Source organism: Myotis nattereri, assembly GCF_964212035.1.
Source record: "Myotis nattereri genome assembly, chromosome: 3".
NCBI classification, from domain to species: Eukaryota; Metazoa; Chordata; class Mammalia; order Chiroptera; family Vespertilionidae; genus Myotis; species Myotis nattereri.
Genome location: NC_138077.1, coordinates 189081468 through 189100144, shown reverse-complemented (window position 1 = coordinate 189100144; position 18677 = coordinate 189081468). Strand labels below are relative to the sequence as shown.

Sequence of the window (18677 nt, the reverse complement as noted above, 5' to 3'; positions counted from 1 at the left end):
GCAGGGGGACCGGAGGCTGGGCCAGGGGACCTGAGGCCATGCCCCCTGCCCTGGCACTGGGGCCGGGGGACCTGAGGCTGTACCCCCCCGCCCTGTGGGGCTGGCCAAGTCTGGGTCTCGCGCAATTTCAAGGAGCATGCAGGTGGGCAGGGACTTGACTCTGGGTCCCGTGGTGCACCCCAGACTCTGACAGGAGATTTTCATATACATTTTACTAATTTTCTTTCATCTCTGACATTTCTATTATAGAGAAAGGGCAAATAGCAATATTAAAATATTTCTTCTAATTCATTCCCTTTTAATGTGCACGAATTTCATGCACTGGGCCACTAGTCTATATATATACATATACATAAAGCCTAAGCGACCGAACGACCGGTCAGCCAGTAACTATGATGTGCACTGACCACCAAGGGGCAGATGCTCAATACAGAAGCTGCCCCCTGGTGGTCAGTGTGCTCCCACAGCGGGAGCGCTGCTCAGCTGACAGTTGGGTGCCGACGCCGCCAGGCTCACGGCTGGCAAGTGCAGCTGTGGCATCGGGTTCATGGCTGGCAAGCGCAGCTGTGGCAGTGGCAGCGCAAGCCTCTGCTGCCTCCACAGCAGTGCTACTGAGCAGGCACAGTGGGATGAGCGGGAGCTGCGTGGCGGCTGGCCCTGCCTCCTCCCTGGCCGCAGGCTCCTCCCCATCCGCTGCTTCTCGCACTACTACATCCCTCAATGCATAGGATCAAGCTCCCTCCTGTCTGGATTGGGCCTGCAGGAATTGGGCTCCCTCCTGTCCCTACCTAATCTTAACCCTTTAAGTGTTCTGTTTATTTATGGAGAGCACAAACCTTGCACATAGTAATTTCTTGATACATGTTTGTTAGATTGAATTGTTCTTTTTCCTCAGTACATTTCTCCCACTTGGGTAGAGGGGGAAGAAATAAATCATTGTGAGAGTGTTGTTTCAGAAGTGTGCTCACATAAATTGAAGTTTGTGTTTACATTTTGCTATTTTGGTATGAGTTTATGAGTAACTTATAATACAAGGTAAATGGTAAGGAGGAGGAAGCTTTTTCAGTGCTTGGGGACAATCTAGAGGTTTCTGGATAATAGTTCTCTTCTAAGCTTCCTGGATATTTTCTTTAAAAAGCATTTTGGAAACATTTAAAGTCACTGCATATCTGTATTAATAGCTCTGCCTTTATCTGGAGACTTAGTATTTTGCTGCTTGTGTGTCAGTTTTGAGCAATGAGATTTAAAATTTTCTGTGAAATAAATAAAATACAGAATTAACTCATTCTCAGTTTACTTTCAGTTGTTATTCAAGAGAGAGAATATTTTTCTCTCAGAAATCTGTTTTTGTATTTATTAATAAACTGGTTTAATATTTATAAGCAAGCAGATCTACTTTTAACCTTTTAAAAATATTTTTTATTGATTTTAGAAAGGAAGAGGGAGAGAGAGAGAGAGAGATAGTGACATCAGTGATAAGAGAGAATTATTGATTGACTGCCCCCTGCACGTCCCCCACTGGTGATAAAACCTATGACCTCCTGGTTCATAGGTCAATGCTCAACCACTAAGCCATTTCAACTTTTTAGATTTTTGTATTGTTTCATTTAAAAAAAAATATTTTATTGATATTTTTACAGAGAGGAAGGGAGAGGGATAGAGAGTTAGAAACATCGATGAGAGAGAAACATCGATCAGCTGCCTCCTACATGCCCCCAACTGGGGATGTGCCCGCAACCAAGGTACATGCCCTTGACTGGAATCGAACCTGCGACCCTTAAGTCCACAGGCTGACGCTCTATCCACTGAGCCAAACTGGTCAGGGCAATTGTTTCATTTTTTAAAAAAAATATTCTTATTGATTTCAGAGAAGAAGGGAAAGGAAGAGAGAGATAGAAACATCAATGATGAGAGGGAATCATTGATCAGCTGCCTCCTGCACTCCCCCTACCAGGGACCGAGCCTGCAACCCAGGCATGTGCCCTTGACTGGAATTGACCACAGGACCCTTGAGTCCCCAGGTCGATGCTTTATCTACTGAGCCAAACAGGCCAGGGTGTACTGTTTCATTTTTAAAAAAGTAAAATTAGACCATGAGTTTGATTGGTCCTCTTTTTATTATATGTAGTGCTATTCATATGATCAGGTGATTGCTGAGCAATGTTTATTCTGCCTTTAGCTGTCTTAATTGGACCATAAAAACCAGGGACAGAAAAGAGAAAGCCAGACTGAACCAGTTCTGTTTAATGTCACCTGATGTGAGGCTCAGGTGGATAATGTCTGTTCAGCAGAGTTTTCCTTATAAGTCATCATATCTAGGACCTAGCACAACCAGTTTTCCATGATGTAATATCTCTAAAACATGTTTAATTGCACCAAACCTTACCCAAGGATATTATTTTTTTTCTTATGGGTCTAGATTTATAGCTCTTTGGGGGCTTGAGATCTGAGCCATTGCCTTCTCTTCTGCTTTTTAGTTATTGGTGATTTTTTTCTTGTCTAAGAGAGTGATGGTATCTTTGCTTTATTTGGAACTAAAATGCAAAGCACTTTCTTTTATTGCTGTATGTTAAAACTTAGTGGAATCTGGTAGAGTATGTTACTTGACGTACCCTTCCAAAATTATGGGAGGAAATCAGATAAAAATATACCATAACTTCTGGAAATACTTTTTAAAAGAAAAGTAAACCATTCTTAGTAGGTCTCAGATATAGGCCATTTAGAAAGCATATTAATATAAACATCATTCCGATATTTTAATATTTCGTTGTGGGTTTATTTCAGGCCTCTTAATTGTTTTTATCAGAACTTTGGAGTCAGACATTTTTTTTCCTGGAAAGACCAGTACAAGTCAAAAGAACTCTTACAATATGTATAGTGCTTATTGCTCAAAGTTGGCAGTAGGAAGGCTTATAAAGCAAACCAGTTAGATTTTCATTGGTTTGCAGATCAGATAGGCAGTTCTTTTTTTTTTTTTTTTAAATATATTTTCATTGATTTTTTACAGAGAGGAAGGGAGAGAGATAGAGAGTTAGAAACATCGATGAGAGAGAAACATCGATCAGCTGCCTCCTGCGCATCTCCTACTGGGGATATGCCCACAACCCTGGTACATGCCCTTGACCGGAATCGAACCTGGGACCTTTCAGTCCGCAGGCCGACGCTCTATCCACTGAGCCAAACCGGTTTCGGCCTTTTTTTTTTTTTTAATAAATAAAATGAAGGTATTTTTGAACCACTGGCCTTTTTTCTTCCATATCCATTGTCACAGAACAAAACATGGTCTCTGGAGCCAAACAGATCCAGATTCTAGTACTCTGTCCAAGTTGCTTAAATGCTCTGAACCTCATTTTCAATAATAAAATAGGGGTAATTTCATCTCAGGTAAACACTCAGCACAGTTTCCAGGTATATTATAGGTGAGCAATAAGTAGTAATTTTCTTGACAGCTTTGATATAATGACCACAGAACTCTTATTCGGTCCTGTTATACAGTATTGAGGAAGTCCAAGTCTAATAGTAGTGTCAGTGTGTATGTTTTCCAGAATGAAATAGCTAGGTGTGTTTTAAACCGCTGTCATACCTCTCCCTCACTTTTCTGTTTAGGTAATAAACTTTTGAGGAGGGACAGCATTTAAACCCTTATGTTTAGCTCTGAGCTTTATACAGAACTGTGAGCTCAATAAATATTTGACTGATGACACCAAGAAACATAATACTATTTTCCTTGTGCTTATTTAGAAAGTGTCAAAGCTCAAAGTCTATCCTAGATTTGTGAACATTATGATATAAAACAGTGACCCACACATTTTTGATCATGTATCTATTATTAGTTTTCTGTGGCTGCCATATCAAATTACCACAAACCTACTGGCTTAAAACAACACAAAATTATTATTTTACAATCCTGTAGGTCAGAAGTCTGACATGGGTCTTATTGGGCTAAAATCAAGGTTTAGGAGGGCTGTATTCCTTTCTGGAGGCTCTAGGAGAGAATCTGTTTACTTTTTTTCAGCTTCTGGTGCTGCTTGCATTCCTTGGCTTGTAACCCTCTTCCATCTTCTTCAAAGCTAATAATGACTAATTCAGTCTTTTTTGCATTGTATCTCTCTGACATTAACTCTCCTGCCTCCCTCTTCCACCTTGAGGACCATGTGATTACATTGTATCCACCTTGATAATCCAGGATAATCTCCCTATTTAAAGTCAGCCGAACACCAAAACACACACACACACACACACACACACACACACACACACACACACCAAAACCTCCCCCAAACAATCCAATTAAAAAATGGCAAAGGACCTGAATATCCACCTCTCCAAAAAAGACATACAGATGGCCAATAAACATATGAAAAGATACTCAATATCACTAATCATTAGAGAATGCAAATTAAAATCACAATGAGATATCACCTCACACCTGTCAGAATGGTTATCATCAATAAATCATGTTGGTGAGGAAGTTGAGAAAAGGGAACCCTCATGCTCTGTTGATGAGAATGCAGACTGGTACATCCACTGTGGAAGGCAGTATAGAGTTACCTCAAAAAATTAAAGATGGGCCCTGGCTGGTTTGGCTCAGTGGATAGAGTGTTAGCCTGTGGACTAAAGGATCCCGGGTTTGATTCCAGTCAGGGGCATGTACCTCGGTTGCAGGCTCTATTAGGGGCATGCAGGAAGCAGCCGATTGATGATTCTCTCTCATCATTGATGTTTCTCTCTCTCTCCTCTCTGAAATCAATAAAAATAATAAAAAAATATTAAAGATGGAACTGTCTATGATCTAGTGATTCTACTGGGAATTTATCAGAAAAAACCTGAAGCATTAATTTGAAAGAATATATGCACCCTATGTTCATTGCAGCATTATTTACAGCTAGAGGCCCGGTGCATGAATTGTGCACAGGTGGGGGCCCTCAGCCTGGCCAGCAATCGAGGCTGATGGGGTGGGGAGGGGCGGCCTGCTGTGGGGAGGGACTGTGGGAGGTTGGCCAGCCAGGGGAGGGACCGCAGGAGGTTGGCTGGCTAGGGGGAGGGACCGAGGGAGGTTGGCCAGCTGCAGCTGCGGGAGGTTGGCTGTGGGAATGCACTGACCACCAGGAGGCAGCTCCTGCATTGAGCATCTGCCCCCTGGTGGTCAGTGTGCGTCATAGCAACCCATCAACCTGTCATTCGGTTGCTTAGGCTTTTATATATATAGACCAGAGGTCCAGTGCACTAAATTCGTGCACTAGGTGGTGGGGGGCTCCCTCAGCCCGGCCTGCACCCTTTCACAGTCCAGGAGCCCCACAATCAGTCGCCTCGCAGAGGGAGGCCCTGCCCACCTGCTGCAGCCTGCTGGTTGGTGGCCAGGGCCTCCCTCTTCGGGTGATCGCGGAGCCCCACTGATTGATCGCCCCACCGGCTGGTGGCCTGGGCCTCCCTCTGCAGGGCGATTGTGGGGTGATGGCAGGGCCCTCTGATCATTCGCATCGCACCTGCTTTGGCTGGCCTGGTGCCAGTGTGGTCGTCTGGACAGTCGTTCTGCTATCCGGCTGTTCAGTCGATTTGCATATTATGCTTTTATTATTATAGATAGCCAAGATGTAGAAGCAGACCAAGTGTCCATCAGTAGATGATTGGATAAAAAAGCTGTGGTACATTTACACAATGGAATACTATTTGGCCATAAAAAGGGAAATCTTACCTTTTGTGATAGCATAGTGGACCTGGAGAGCATTATGCTAAGTAAAATATGCCAGTGAGACAAAGACAAGTACCATATGATTTCACTCATATGTGGAATCTAATGAACAAATGAACTAACAAGCAAAATAGAGACAGACTTATAGCTAGTGAGCAGGCTGACAGCTGTCAGAGGTAGGGACTATGGAGGAGGGGGAAGGGATTGAGCAAAAAAAGAAAAAAATTCATGAGCATGGACAACAGTGTGGGGATTATGGGGATAAGGGGGACCGGTAAGAGGGTATGGGGGGATAAATGGTGATGGATGGAGACTGGACTTAGGGTGGTGAACATACAATACAGTGTATATAGATGATGTGTTGTAGAATTGTGCACCTGAAATCTATAATTTTGTTAACCAGTGTCACCCCAATAAATTCAATAAAAAAGAAAAAAAATAAAGTCAGGTGATTAGCAGCCTTAATTCCATCTGCAATTTTAATTCATTCCCCTTGCAATAGAACATAACATACTCACAAATTCTGGGGATTAGGACACGGACATCTTTGGACATCTTCTGCCTACCATAGTGTCCCATTAGGAAAACATTTTTTAGCACATCCCCATGTTGCTACTATTTTTAAAAAATATATATTTTATTGATTTTTTTACAGAGAGGAAGGGAGAGGGATAGAGAGTTAGAAACATTGATGAGAGAAACATCGATCAGCTGCCTCCTGCACACCCACTACTGGGGATGTGCCCGCAACCAAGGTACATGCCCTTGACTGGAATCGAACCTGCGACCCTTCAGTCCGCAGGCTGATGCTCTATCCACTGAGCCAAACTGGTTAGGGCCCCATGTGCTACTATTAATCCATATTAAATATTAGTAATACTATTTTTTATATATAAGTAATATAAGTAAAAATTCTAATTTTGTCCCATACTTTAATGGATAACCTGGCTCATTTCCCATTTTGGAGACTACTGGCTAGCAATAAGGCCTAGAAAAGATCCTGCCCTGGAGTAAGAATTTTAACTTTTAATTGAATTCAATAAATATTTACTAGGCACTAACTATGAACAAGGCAGTGTTTTAGGTATAAATAGAGACACAAAACTACAGGGTGTATTTAATCCAGGTGGGCTAACTACTGTAGTAAACAACTTAAAATCTTGTTGGCTTAAAAGCTTTTTTCTTATTCATGTTCCAGTCCAACCCATGTTGGATGGTGGGGAAAGAGGAGCTCTTTCTTTTTTTACCAAGGACAGGGCCTTAGATTTCTCCTCTGGATCTTCTGCATCTGTTGGCGGATAAAAAAATAAACTGTGGAGAATAGTGTTGAGGGTTTTTACGGTACAGGCCTAGGAATGACATAATCATCTCTGCCCCTATACTACTGGCCAGAGCTCAGTGTTATGGTCTTAACCAATTGTTAATAGACATATAGTATAGTTCAAGGAAATGTAGTATACTTTGGAAGAAAAAGAGGAGCAGTTTAGTAAAAAAAACATAAAAAATTAGACATTTCCTTCCATATGTAATAACATCTTTGTCCTCAAGAACCCTTTAATTTAGTGGAAGAAACAAATATAGATAAAACTTGATGTAGAAGGCAGGCCTTATAAGTGTTACAGCAGAGGTTTGTATGGAGTGATATGTGTGCAGAGGGAAGAGAAAGACTAATTTTAGTTAGGAAGATTAAGGAAATATTTGAAATTACTAGTATGTCTCTGAGATAGGAATTATTCTAATTATCCTCAAAGGGCCATTTTAAGATTTAAATGACTTAATATAAGGTGGTGCCTGGCTACTGAATGATATATAAGTGGTTGGTGCTATTGTTGTTGTTATTATTTGGAGATATTCTTGAACTGAATTTTTAAGGATTGGTATAACTTTGAAAAAAAGGAATTCCAAACAGACTTATTCTAGCAACAATATGGAATTCAGAACATATTTAGGAGTGGCAGATTATATAACCAAACCATAGAGAATGCAGGTGGATGTAATAGAAGATAAGGAAGAGAGGCTTGAGTTAGATCATTCAGACTCTTGAATAATATGCTAAGGAATTTGGACTTTGATCAGGAGCTGTGAGGTGCCACGAAAAGTTTTTGAATAACCAATAGCTTCTTAAGGAAAGGGATTGTGTCTTGTTCATTTTTATATCCCTTATATAACTATGATTAAGAGCACAGACACTAGAACCCACAGTTTAGGTTTGAGAAGGGAAGGAAGAGAAAGATAAACATCGATTTGTTGTTTCACTCATTTATGCATTCATTGGTTGATTCTTTTTTTTTTTTTAATATATTTTATTGATTTTTCACAGAGAGGAAGGGAGAGAGATAGAGAGCCAGAAACATCGATGAGAGAGAAACATTGATCAGCTGCCTCCTGCACATCTCCCACCGGGGATATGCCCGCAACCCAGGCACATGCCCTTGACCGGAATCGAACCTGGGACCTTTCAGTCCGCAGGCCGACGCTCTATCCACTGAGCCAAACCAGTTTCAGCTCATTGGTTGATTCTTATATGTGTCCTGAGTGGGGATTGAACCCGGAACCTTGGTTTATCAGGATGATGTTCCAACCAGCTGAGCTACCCAGCCGGGGCTAAGCCTCAGTTTCTTTATCAATATGATTGTGATAATAAAAGTATTATTCACTGGGGCTATTGTGAGGATTAAATGAATATAATGTAAACTGCTTAGAATAATGCTTGAATAGGAAGTGCTCTTTAAAAGATTGTTGTTACCATAATCATTATAATCATTAACATAATCAAAGGTAGGAAATGATGATACTATTGTAGAATGGTGTACATGGAGTGCCTTAATGGTTCAGAAGCATGTTAGTTCAGAAGGGAACTAAATTTGTTCTGTGGGAAAGGATGTATTTGAACCTGGTTTTGAGGATGGGTAGATTCTGTGTATGAATGAGGGGGTAGGGGCATTCTAACCAGTGGGAATTGCCTGAGAAAAGGCGAAGGTGTGGGAAAGCATGGTAATGACACTATGGGAAATGGTAAATCATGCTATAGGAAAGACTGAGACAAATTAAGTTTCAGGTCAAAGTTGAATTTACTAATAGTATCAGAGTTGGGAGTTTCCTGTCGTGGTCTTACTAACTTTAGAGATCAGCTGTCTTTTGTACAGACTGAGCCTTGCTACTCAATGGATGGTGCATGTACCAAACAACATTGAATCACCTAGGAGCTTGTTAGGAATTCAGACTCTCAGACACCCCCCCCCCCCCGCCCCCCCCTGCAATAGAATTAGAGTCTGCAATTGACATGATTCCTAGGTAATTCATTCCACATTAAAATTTATGAAACATTGATCTAAAAAACAAAAGCAATTCTCCTACTTCTCAGTATGAATGTGTGTGTGATATAAAACTAAAACTTACAAAGTTGAATAATCACTCTTTCTTAATGCAAACACATGCATTAAGAAAGTGCTTCCTTCTTGTGCTAAGTAATTCTAGCTGACATGATTTGAGCGGGTGGGGGGGAGGTGGAGGGCGGTAGTAGGGAATAAAAATCACTCAGGATATAATTTTTTTTAGGTCTTGTCTCATACCAAAATGATTTGAGGTTTTATTCACAACTTAAGAGTTTGATATAATTAGGCAATAACAATTTTAGTGAAAACTTATTGTTAATATGAAGTGCTTTTCTAGGCATATATCACTTCCCTGTTAAGGTTGAGTAATATTTCCCTTTTAAAATATATTCTGTTTATAGCAACTGGAATGATTAAGCTCCTCTTCCAATATAAAGCTAATGCCTGCTGCAGCTTGCCAGCTCTGTGACACCTTTTTGCATGTGGTGGTGGTGGAAAAGAAATGAAGTTGAGGAGGTCAGGCAGAAAAGCTTCACATAGAAGTAGAGTTGTGCGACTCCACTGTGATGTGGTGATGTGAGTAGGGGGAGTGGAAGAAAGCAGACAGAAAACTGTCACATGAAGCCAGTGCCTCTCTGAATGTGCTGTCTGTGATGCCTCTGTGGGTGATGTGGTCATAGTGATTGTGGGTCTGGGGGGAAGGGAAGCAGGTATATCACACTGAAGCCAGGTCTTTTCAGCTTCTAGGAGTCCCATTACTTTAGAGTGTAGCCATTGTTTTGCTATTAGAATCCTAGTGCCTAGCTTCTATATAAATAATTTACTTAATAAAATAAATACCTCTTGGCTTTCCAGCCTTGTACCTGCCTCTAAGTGTTTTTTCTTATAAAATGAGTTTACACCATGAAGCTAACTTGATGGTTATTGTTTTTTTTTTTTCCATTCAAGAAATGGTTTTTTAGCCTCTTAGGTGCAAAGCATTGTGTTTCAGGCAAAACATATATAAACAGATGAGATGAGATCTGTACTCTTAAAAATCTTTCCTATATTACAGTTTGGAGGAGTCAGAAATGTTAAAAGAGGAAGAATAGCTAACATTTTCTAGTGCTTATTATGTTCCAGGAGCCCAAGTTACCTCATTTCATCTTCACAGTAACCATATAGGTTAGTTAACATTAATATTTCCACTTTGCATGTGAAGAAACGGAAATATATAGAAGTCGTCAGTAAGTAGCAAAGCCAAGATTCAAATCCAAGCAGTCTGATTCCAGACCCTGGACCACTTTGCTTATGTTAATGAGCAATCTTTCAGAGGAGGGTGAAAGTGCTAGCAGTACTGTGAGGAGGGGGAGAGTGGAGAGAAAAGGAGAGAGAGAGAGAGAGAGAGAGAGAGAGAGAGAGAGAGAGAGAGAGAGAAGAGAGAAGAGAGAAGAGAGAAGAGAGAAGAGAGAAGAGAGAAGAGAGAAGAGAGAAGAGAGAAGAGAGAAGAGAGAAGAGAGAAGAGAGAAGAGAGAAGAGAGAAGAGAGAAGAGAGAAGAGAGAAGAGAGAAGAGAGAAGAGAGAAGAGAGAAGAGAGAAGAGAGAAGAGAGAAGAGAGAAGAGAGAAGAGAGAAGAGAGAAGAGAGAAGAGAGAAGAGAGAAGAGAGAAGAGAGAAGAGAGAAGAGAGAAGAGAGAAGAGAGAAGAGAGAAAGAAGAGAGAAGATTAATGCTGAGGACATCCAGGAGATAGTTTAGCTGATTCTGGAAGTCTGATCTATAGTAAGTAAGTAAAATCTTCCAGCTCAGGGAGAAGCTTGAACTAAAGTTTCCAGGTCATAAAAATCATTCATGCCATTCAACAAATCTTTACTGAGAGTTTGCTTACTGTGTGCCAGATGCTATACTAGGTACTGGAAATGCAGAGATAAATAAAACTGAATCTTCTGCAATAAGGAAAGGTACAAAAAAGTGATGTGGGTTATTATCCTACTAGTGGCCTGGTGCACGAATTCATGCACATCGAAAGGAAATTAATTAGAAGAAATATTTTAATATCGCTGTTCACTCTTAGAGGTGTCAACCAAATTCATAATCAACAATGAGAGATAAAAACACACGTGTGCAATTGGCGCCAGCTAGAGCTTTATATGTATCAAGCATGCACAAATCAATTTAGCCTTTTATATATATAAACTTGCTTAATTAGATCTGTTTTCTGATTTAGCTAAACTTTTTCCAGCCCAGTGAAGCACCCCAACTTCTCTTTCAGGTAATTGTCAACAACACAGTGGTAAATATCAACATGAAGCAGATTATTATTGTAGATCATACTGGGAAAACATAGGGTAAAATATTTAACTGCAGCAGTGTTTGACTATATTCTGTGCAGTGAGAAAACCTGAAGTCATTTTCAAGATCCACCATTTCTTCTTTTCAGTTGGGTCAAGCTTCTAAGCTTTGTAAATCTTCATTTTCTGGCTAATGAAAGGAAAATAGAATTCCACCGAGTGTCCTATCTAACTATTCCAGGACTTCTGTGAGGATCAAATGAGATGAGGCATGGGAAAGATGCTTCATAGACATTTGGTTAAAGTGTAAAATGTTTCTACCTGGCTATAAAGCAAGTTGTGTTCCTGGGCTGAAGAAACTGCAAGGAAACTAGTCATGAGGGAGAGGAAGCCCGGTGTTGCTACCTGACGTCATTACCTGGACAGATACTTAGCATATTAGCCTTTTATATATATAGATTTTACAGAGAGGGAAACTAATGCTTGCCAAGTAAAGGGTGGAGGTGATATTTGAAACCATACCCTCTAATTTCAGAGCCCTTTTAACCATTCTACTATTTTGCTTTCCATTTCTTACCAAGCCAGAGGTAAACTTCAGCTAGTTATTGGAGTCTACATTCTATTTTCAGTACTGCCTAAATCTTTCCTCAGGCTCTTCTTTTCTCAAATCCCACCAAGTCTCTGGATGCACTTAGAAAAAACCAGTGGTCACCTTTGGCTGGATGGCTCAGTTGGTTGGAGCACCATCCCATAAAACAGGAGGTTGCAGGTTCGATTCCCTATTGGGGCACATACCTAGGTTGCAGGTTCAATCCTTGGTTGGGACGCCTGCGGGAGGCCACAATTGATGTTTCTCTCTCACATTGATGTTTCTCTCTCTCTTTCTCCCTTCATCACTCTTTATAATCAATAAAAAACTTATCAATAGGTGAGGATTTTAAAAGAAAGTAAAGAAAGAAAACATAAACACAGTGGTCCAGAAATCACATCCTAGAGAAACTCTGAAATTTCCACATATGTTAATTTTTAAAAAAAAAATATTTTATTGATTTTTTTACAGAGAGGAAAGGAGAGGGATAGAGAGTTAGAAACATCAATGAGAGAGAAACATCGATCAGCTGCCTCCTGCACACCTCCCACTGGGGATGTGCCTGCAACCAAGGTACATGCCCTTGACTGGAATCGGACCTGAGACCCTTGAGTCCACAGGCTGACACTCTATCCACTGAGCCAAACCAGTCAGGGCCACATACGTTAATTTTGGTTGAAGCAGCATGTCTGGTGCCCAAGCTGGTTTGGTCCATAGATAGAATGTCAGCCTGAGGACTGAAGGGTCTCAGGCTCTATTCCGGTCAAGGGCACATGCCTGGGTTGTGGCCTTGATCCCCAGTAGGAGGCATGCAGGAAGCAGCCAATCAATGATTCTCTCTCATCATTGATGTTTCTATCTCTCTCCCTTTCCCTTCCTCTCTGAAATCAATAAAAATATATTAAAAAACAAACAAACAATAAAAACTCTGCTGTTATATCCAACCAGGCATTATTTCTCATTCAGTCCTTTCACTCAACGGTTGTTTACTGAATGTGCATACTATTTGGTAGGTGCTTTTAGGTGCTGTGATCACAGAGAAGAATATGACCTGGACTCTGCCTTCATGAAACTTTTATGGTTCTTTCCAGCACTGTCACTGCTGTGCCAACATTTTCACTTATAGGTAGTCCTCTTCCCTTTTCTTTGTTCTTCTAAACTAGAACTTATTTGAGGCTTGTGTGTATTATTAGTGAGACTTCCTTCTTGGCATCCCAAACCCCGATTGTCACAGGCTTTATGACATTTGACTTCTCCCACTTTATTTTTTATTTATTTTTTACTTCCCCCATTTTATGATCATCAGTCATAATCATTGGTTTATATTTTTTATTTAAAAATTAAGTTACGCCATAACGGGTTTGGCTCAGTGGATAGAGCGTCAGCCTGCAGACTGAAAGGTCCTAGGTTCGATTCCGGTCAAGGGCATGTACCTTGGTTGAGGGCACATCCCCAGTGGGGAGTGTGCAGGAGGCAGCTAATCGATGTTTCTCTCTCATCGATGTTTATAACTTTCTATCCCTCTCCCTTCCTCTCTGTAAAAAATCAATAAAATATATATATATTAAAAATAAAAAAAAATAAAAATTAAGTTAGGCTCTGGCTGGGTAGCTCAGTTGGTTAGAGCGTCATCCCAATATGCCAAGGTTGCAGGTTCAGTCCCTGGTCAGAGCACATAAATAAGTGGAACAACAAATTGATGTTTCTCTCTCTCTCTCTCCCAAATCAATAAATTTTTAAAAATTAAAAAAAGGAGACAAATGTACTACTCTTTGTAATATTTTAAGCAATAAAAAAAGCAAAAAAATTTTTTATATGTAAGTATAACTTGCTGGCTGAAAAAAACTTCAAATATAATATGTGTGTACACTAAAAAATAAAGTCACTTTTTACCCCCTCACTTTTGTACCACTTATTACTGTTTCTAGACATTTTAAATTAATATGCAAACGTTTAAAAATGTGTTTTTATTGATTTCAGAGAGAGGGAGAGAGATAGAAACATTGATGAGAGAGAAGCATCCATCGGCTGCCTATATGCCTCCTATTGGGGATCGAGCCCACAACCCTAGCATGTTCCCTGACTGGGAATTGAACTGTTACCTCCTGGTTCATGAGTTGACACTCAACCACTAAGCCACACTGGCCAGACAATATACAAACATTTTTACACAAATGGGATTTATAGCTCAGTGTTTTCATTTAACAGTATATTTTAGATATCTTCCCATATCAGTGCATAAAGGTCTATTTCATTTTTTTAAATGGCTGTATAATTTTCCAATCTAGGGATATACCACAAATATTTAACCAGTTTCTTATTGGAGGGTGTTAGATTCATATATACTGATGAAGTAGATATCTGTTTACATGTATTTTTGCTCACTCAAGCAGTATAATTGTAAGATAAATTACTAGAAATGAGATAGTTGCAGCAATTAAAATTTTTGCTAGATATGATCAATTACCATTTGAAAAATTATGCCAAGTACTCAACAGTGTTATCTGTTCATGTTTTCTCACCTTCTTTACATTATGAATTTTAATCTTTGTTCATTTGATAGATTTCAAAAGCAGTATATTGAGAAAAGCAATATCTCCTTGTTTTAATGTACTTTTCTTTAATTATGAGTAAATTTGAGCATGTTTTGATATTTTTATTAGTCATTTAAACTTATTTTTCTGTGAATTATGTACATACCATTTGCTTTTTAAAAAAAATTAGGTTCTTTTTTATTACATATTTGGAAGAGTTTTTTATGTTAAGGAAGTTAGTTCTTTGTCATTCAGCAAATGTGGGCTACCCCTTGTCCCCCCACCCCCGTTTGTAGAATATAGACCTTCAGATTGGGTAGTCTATCCTGCTTACTTTCTAGATGAGGAAACCAAGTCCAAAATAGGATTAGGGTTAGTGACTTTTTTTGGTGGTGGTGGGGTGAACGTGTAGTTAGATAGTGGTAGAGCTGAAATCAGCATTCAAGTTTTTTTACTTCCAGTTTGGTACTTTTTTCATTATACCATGCTATTTTTAAGGCTTACCCCTCTCTCTTGCACCATTGCATTTTACCATGAGGTCTTAACCCAACTAGAAGTTTCATGTAACTTTTTTATAGCCTGGTATCAAAATTTGAGAAGCTATAGCAGCCCAGGAGACTTCACAGGTATTAGCTTATTTCTAAAGCATAAATAACTAAACTAGTTTCTTTATGTGGCAGTTATGTTTATGTCCTTTTTGTTTGTTTAAAAAAACACTTTTGTTTTATAGGTTCATGGGTGTATGTGTACATCAAGGACAATTGCATGCACTTACAGAGGTAAGACAGACTTCAATAAACATGTTGAAGATGACTTCTTTGCCTTAGTTTCAGCAACTTATGGTTCCATAGTGATTGTTACTTGCATAAGTAAGCAAAATGTGTGTGCATTTATGTTCATGCAAGGTTAACAATGGCAGGGTTAACAATGCTTTCTTAACAATGGCAGGGTTAACAATGCTTTCTTCTGTTGCCTGGGGACCATGTCCATATTTCTTAATACTCTTGGATTTCCTCAAAATACTTGATAAATACTCTAATGCTATGAGGGCTCAAATATTAAATTGGTTCTTGCTGCCTGCAACAAATTCCCAGACTACCCAGAAATGTTTGGTGTCCTGATCTAGAATACCACTGTCACTGCTGTAGTTTCCTGGTTGGTCATATTACTCCTTGGAATCAGTTTACACCTCCATTCTCATTTCATTTTCTGCCTCTTCAAGGCAGATAAATGTGTAATAGTGATTATTGAGCCTTTGAGGACAAGAGAATCCTCTCTAAAACAAAGGCTTCCCCAATTCAGGTACTGAGTTATCAGCTTCAGAATTTGCTTGGGTGCTTCTTAGAAACACAGATTCCTAGAATCTTCTAGGTTTAAAGGTCTGCATAAGACCCTTATGTATTAAAAACTCCCCAGGTTATGAGCATCTAGATTTTAGAATCTGTTCTAGAATATTTTCACATTTCTTCTTGAGGAGTTAAGTACCAAAATACAAAGTGAAGAAACTTAGGAAAGAAAATTGTTTAATAGAATTTGCAAGAGTACTCGTATCCTGCTGGCTTGGTGCCTGGTGTTGGTCTTATGAAGGAGGGTCCCATGTGCCTCTCTCTATGTCTCTTTTCTTACTGAGGGCACCAGAATGTGGAATGTGTGTAGCTATGTGCTACCTTTTATATAGAAGGCTGAATAAGGTGGAATAGTGACGTGGTTAAGAGCATGGGCTCTGGCCTGGCCAGTGTGGCTCAGTGGTTAAGCGTCGACCTATGAACCAGGAGGTCATGGTTCGATTCCTGGTCAGGGCACATGCTTGGGTTGTGGGCTCGATCCTCAGTGTGGGGTGTGCAGGAGGCAGCTGGTCAGTGATTCTCTCTCATCACTGATGTTTCTATCTCTCTTTCCCTCTCCCTTTCTCTCTGAAGTCAATAGAGATATATTAAAAAAAAAAAAAAAGAGCATGGAATGGACTCTGAAGTCTTTGATTATCTAGGTTTGAATTTCACTGTGCCTCAATGTTTTCATCTGTAAAATGGAAATAATAATAATACCTGCCTCAGGGAGTCTAGATAGAAAACAGGACCAGTAGCTAAGCCCTAGAGCAGGGGTGGGCAACCTTTTTGTGAGTGCGTGCCAAAACCAGCAAAATCTCTGACTCAAAATTCTTCTGCGTGCCAACCCTAATTTTTTGAGAACGTGTTACGCCTACTTGATGTCTCTTAAGTTGTATGTATGTGAAGAACCTTGAAGAAATAATAAAATTCATTTGAGCGACAAAAACACAGTATATGATGATGAAAAATACATTTTTTAAATTAATAAATCTTTATTGTTCAGATTATTACAGATGTCCCTCTTTTTTCCCCCCCATAGCTCCCCTCCACCTGGTTCCCACCCCATGCCATGCCCTTACCCCTGCCACTGTCCTCATCCATAGGTGTAAGATTTTTGTCCAGTCTTTTCCCGCACCCCCTACACCTCCTTCCCCCCACGAATTGTCAGTCCACTCCCTTTCTATGCCCCTGCTTCTATTATATTCACTAGTTTATTCTGACTTAATTTTTAGGTTCACTTGTTGATAGATATTTATTTGTTGTCACTTTGTTGTTCATAATTTTTATCTTTACCTTTTTCTTCTTCTTCCTCTTCTTAAAGAATATCCTTCAGTATTTCATATAATCCTGGTTTGGTGGTGATGAACTCCTTTAGCTTTTTCTTGTCTGTGAAGCTCTTTATCTGACCTTCAATTCTACATGATAGCTTTGCTGGGTAAAGTAATCTTGGTTGTAGGTTCTTGCTATTCATCACTTTGAATATTTCTTGCCACTCCCTTCTGGCCTGCATGGTTTCTGTTGAGAAATCAGCTGACAGTCGTATGGGTACACCCTTGTAGGTAACTGACTGTTTTTCTCTTGCTGCTTTTAAGATTCTCTCTTTGTCTTTACCCCATGGCATTTTAATTATGATGTGTCTTGGGGTGGTCCTCTTTGGATTACTCTTATTTGGGGTTCTCTTCGCTTCCTGGACTTGTAAGTCTATTTCTTTCATCAGGTAGGGGAAGTTTTCTGTCATGATTTCTTCTAATAGGCTTTCAGTATCTTGCTCTCTCTCTCCCTCTGGCACCCCGATAATTCGGATGTTGGTATGTTTGAAGTTGTCCCAGAGGCTCCTTACACTATCTTCATATTTTTGGATTCTTTTTTCATTTGCTTTTCTGGATGGGTATTTTGCTTCTTCGTATTTCAAATCTTTGACTTGATTCTTGGGATCCTCTAGTCTGCTGTTGGATCTCTGTATATTATTTTTAATTTCAGTCAGTGTATGTTTAATTTCTGACTGGTCCTTTTCCATTTTTTTGGCATTCTCATTAAGATCCTTGAAGGTCTCACTAAGTTCCTCGGAGGTTCGTAGAAGATTCTTGAGTAGCCTTATAACTGTGGTTTTGAACTCTGTATGTCCTCCATTAGTTTGTTTTCCTCTATTTCTTTCATTTGTGACATGTTTCTTTGTCTCTGCATTTTTGGCTGACTGTGAGGACCCGCTGTGTCTACAGTGGAAGAACTGCTGTGCTGGAGACACCCTTATTGGGTAGGACTTGCTTCAGTGGGGCTTTGGTGCTCACTGAGTCTGCTTCTTGAGTGTGTCCCTTATGGATGTGAGGAGTTGAAATCTGTTATCTGACCAGAGGTACCCTGGCTCCTGGATCCCCAAGTCAACCACTGTGTGAGTCCACCCAGCAGGAGCTACAGCAATATCAGCAGATTTCTCCTCTTTGTTTGGGGTTTGGAAGTTTTGGAGCTCTCTGACCCAGCTGCAGTTTGTTAGATTAGGCTGCAAAAGCGCAGGTGATTCCTTTGTGCCGCTGTGCACAGCTTGGGTGGGGATGTAAATTGAGTTGGCTGGGGTCTCGGAGAATCACCAGGGCGGAGCAAACAGCAATGACTGTCGTCAGCCTCTCCATGATTCCGCGCGACTCTGCATCTCTGCGTTCCGAGTCCTTCTGTATTTCAATTTTAAAAGTCTGGGAGAAGGGCAGATTAAGGAGTGGCTAGTGAGGTAGAAAAAAAACCTGGAATGGAAAGGAAGAAGGAGTTTCAAGGAAGATAGAATATTAATTGTGGCAAATGCTGCCGCTGATATGATGATGACGATCTCACAGGGATGTTGTGGGAAGGAAATGTAAAATGTTTATTTAGCACAGTGCCTGGCATATAGTAATTGCTAAATACATTTAACTATTAGAGCTTTTATTAATAACAGTGACT

At 40.0% G+C, this 18677-nt stretch overlaps 1 protein-coding gene across 1 annotated transcript in view; it reads left to right on the top strand.

Moving 5' to 3' along the window:
• TESK2 (testis associated actin remodelling kinase 2) overlaps positions 1-18677 on the top strand; it is a 114822-nt gene that overhangs the window by 53862 nt on the left and 42283 nt on the right. Inside the window, exon 4 of the mRNA XM_081085838.1 lies at positions 15149-15197. Coding sequence (XP_080941964.1) covers positions 15149-15197 — 49 coding nt within the window. The remainder of the gene's footprint in view (positions 1-15148; positions 15198-18677) is intronic.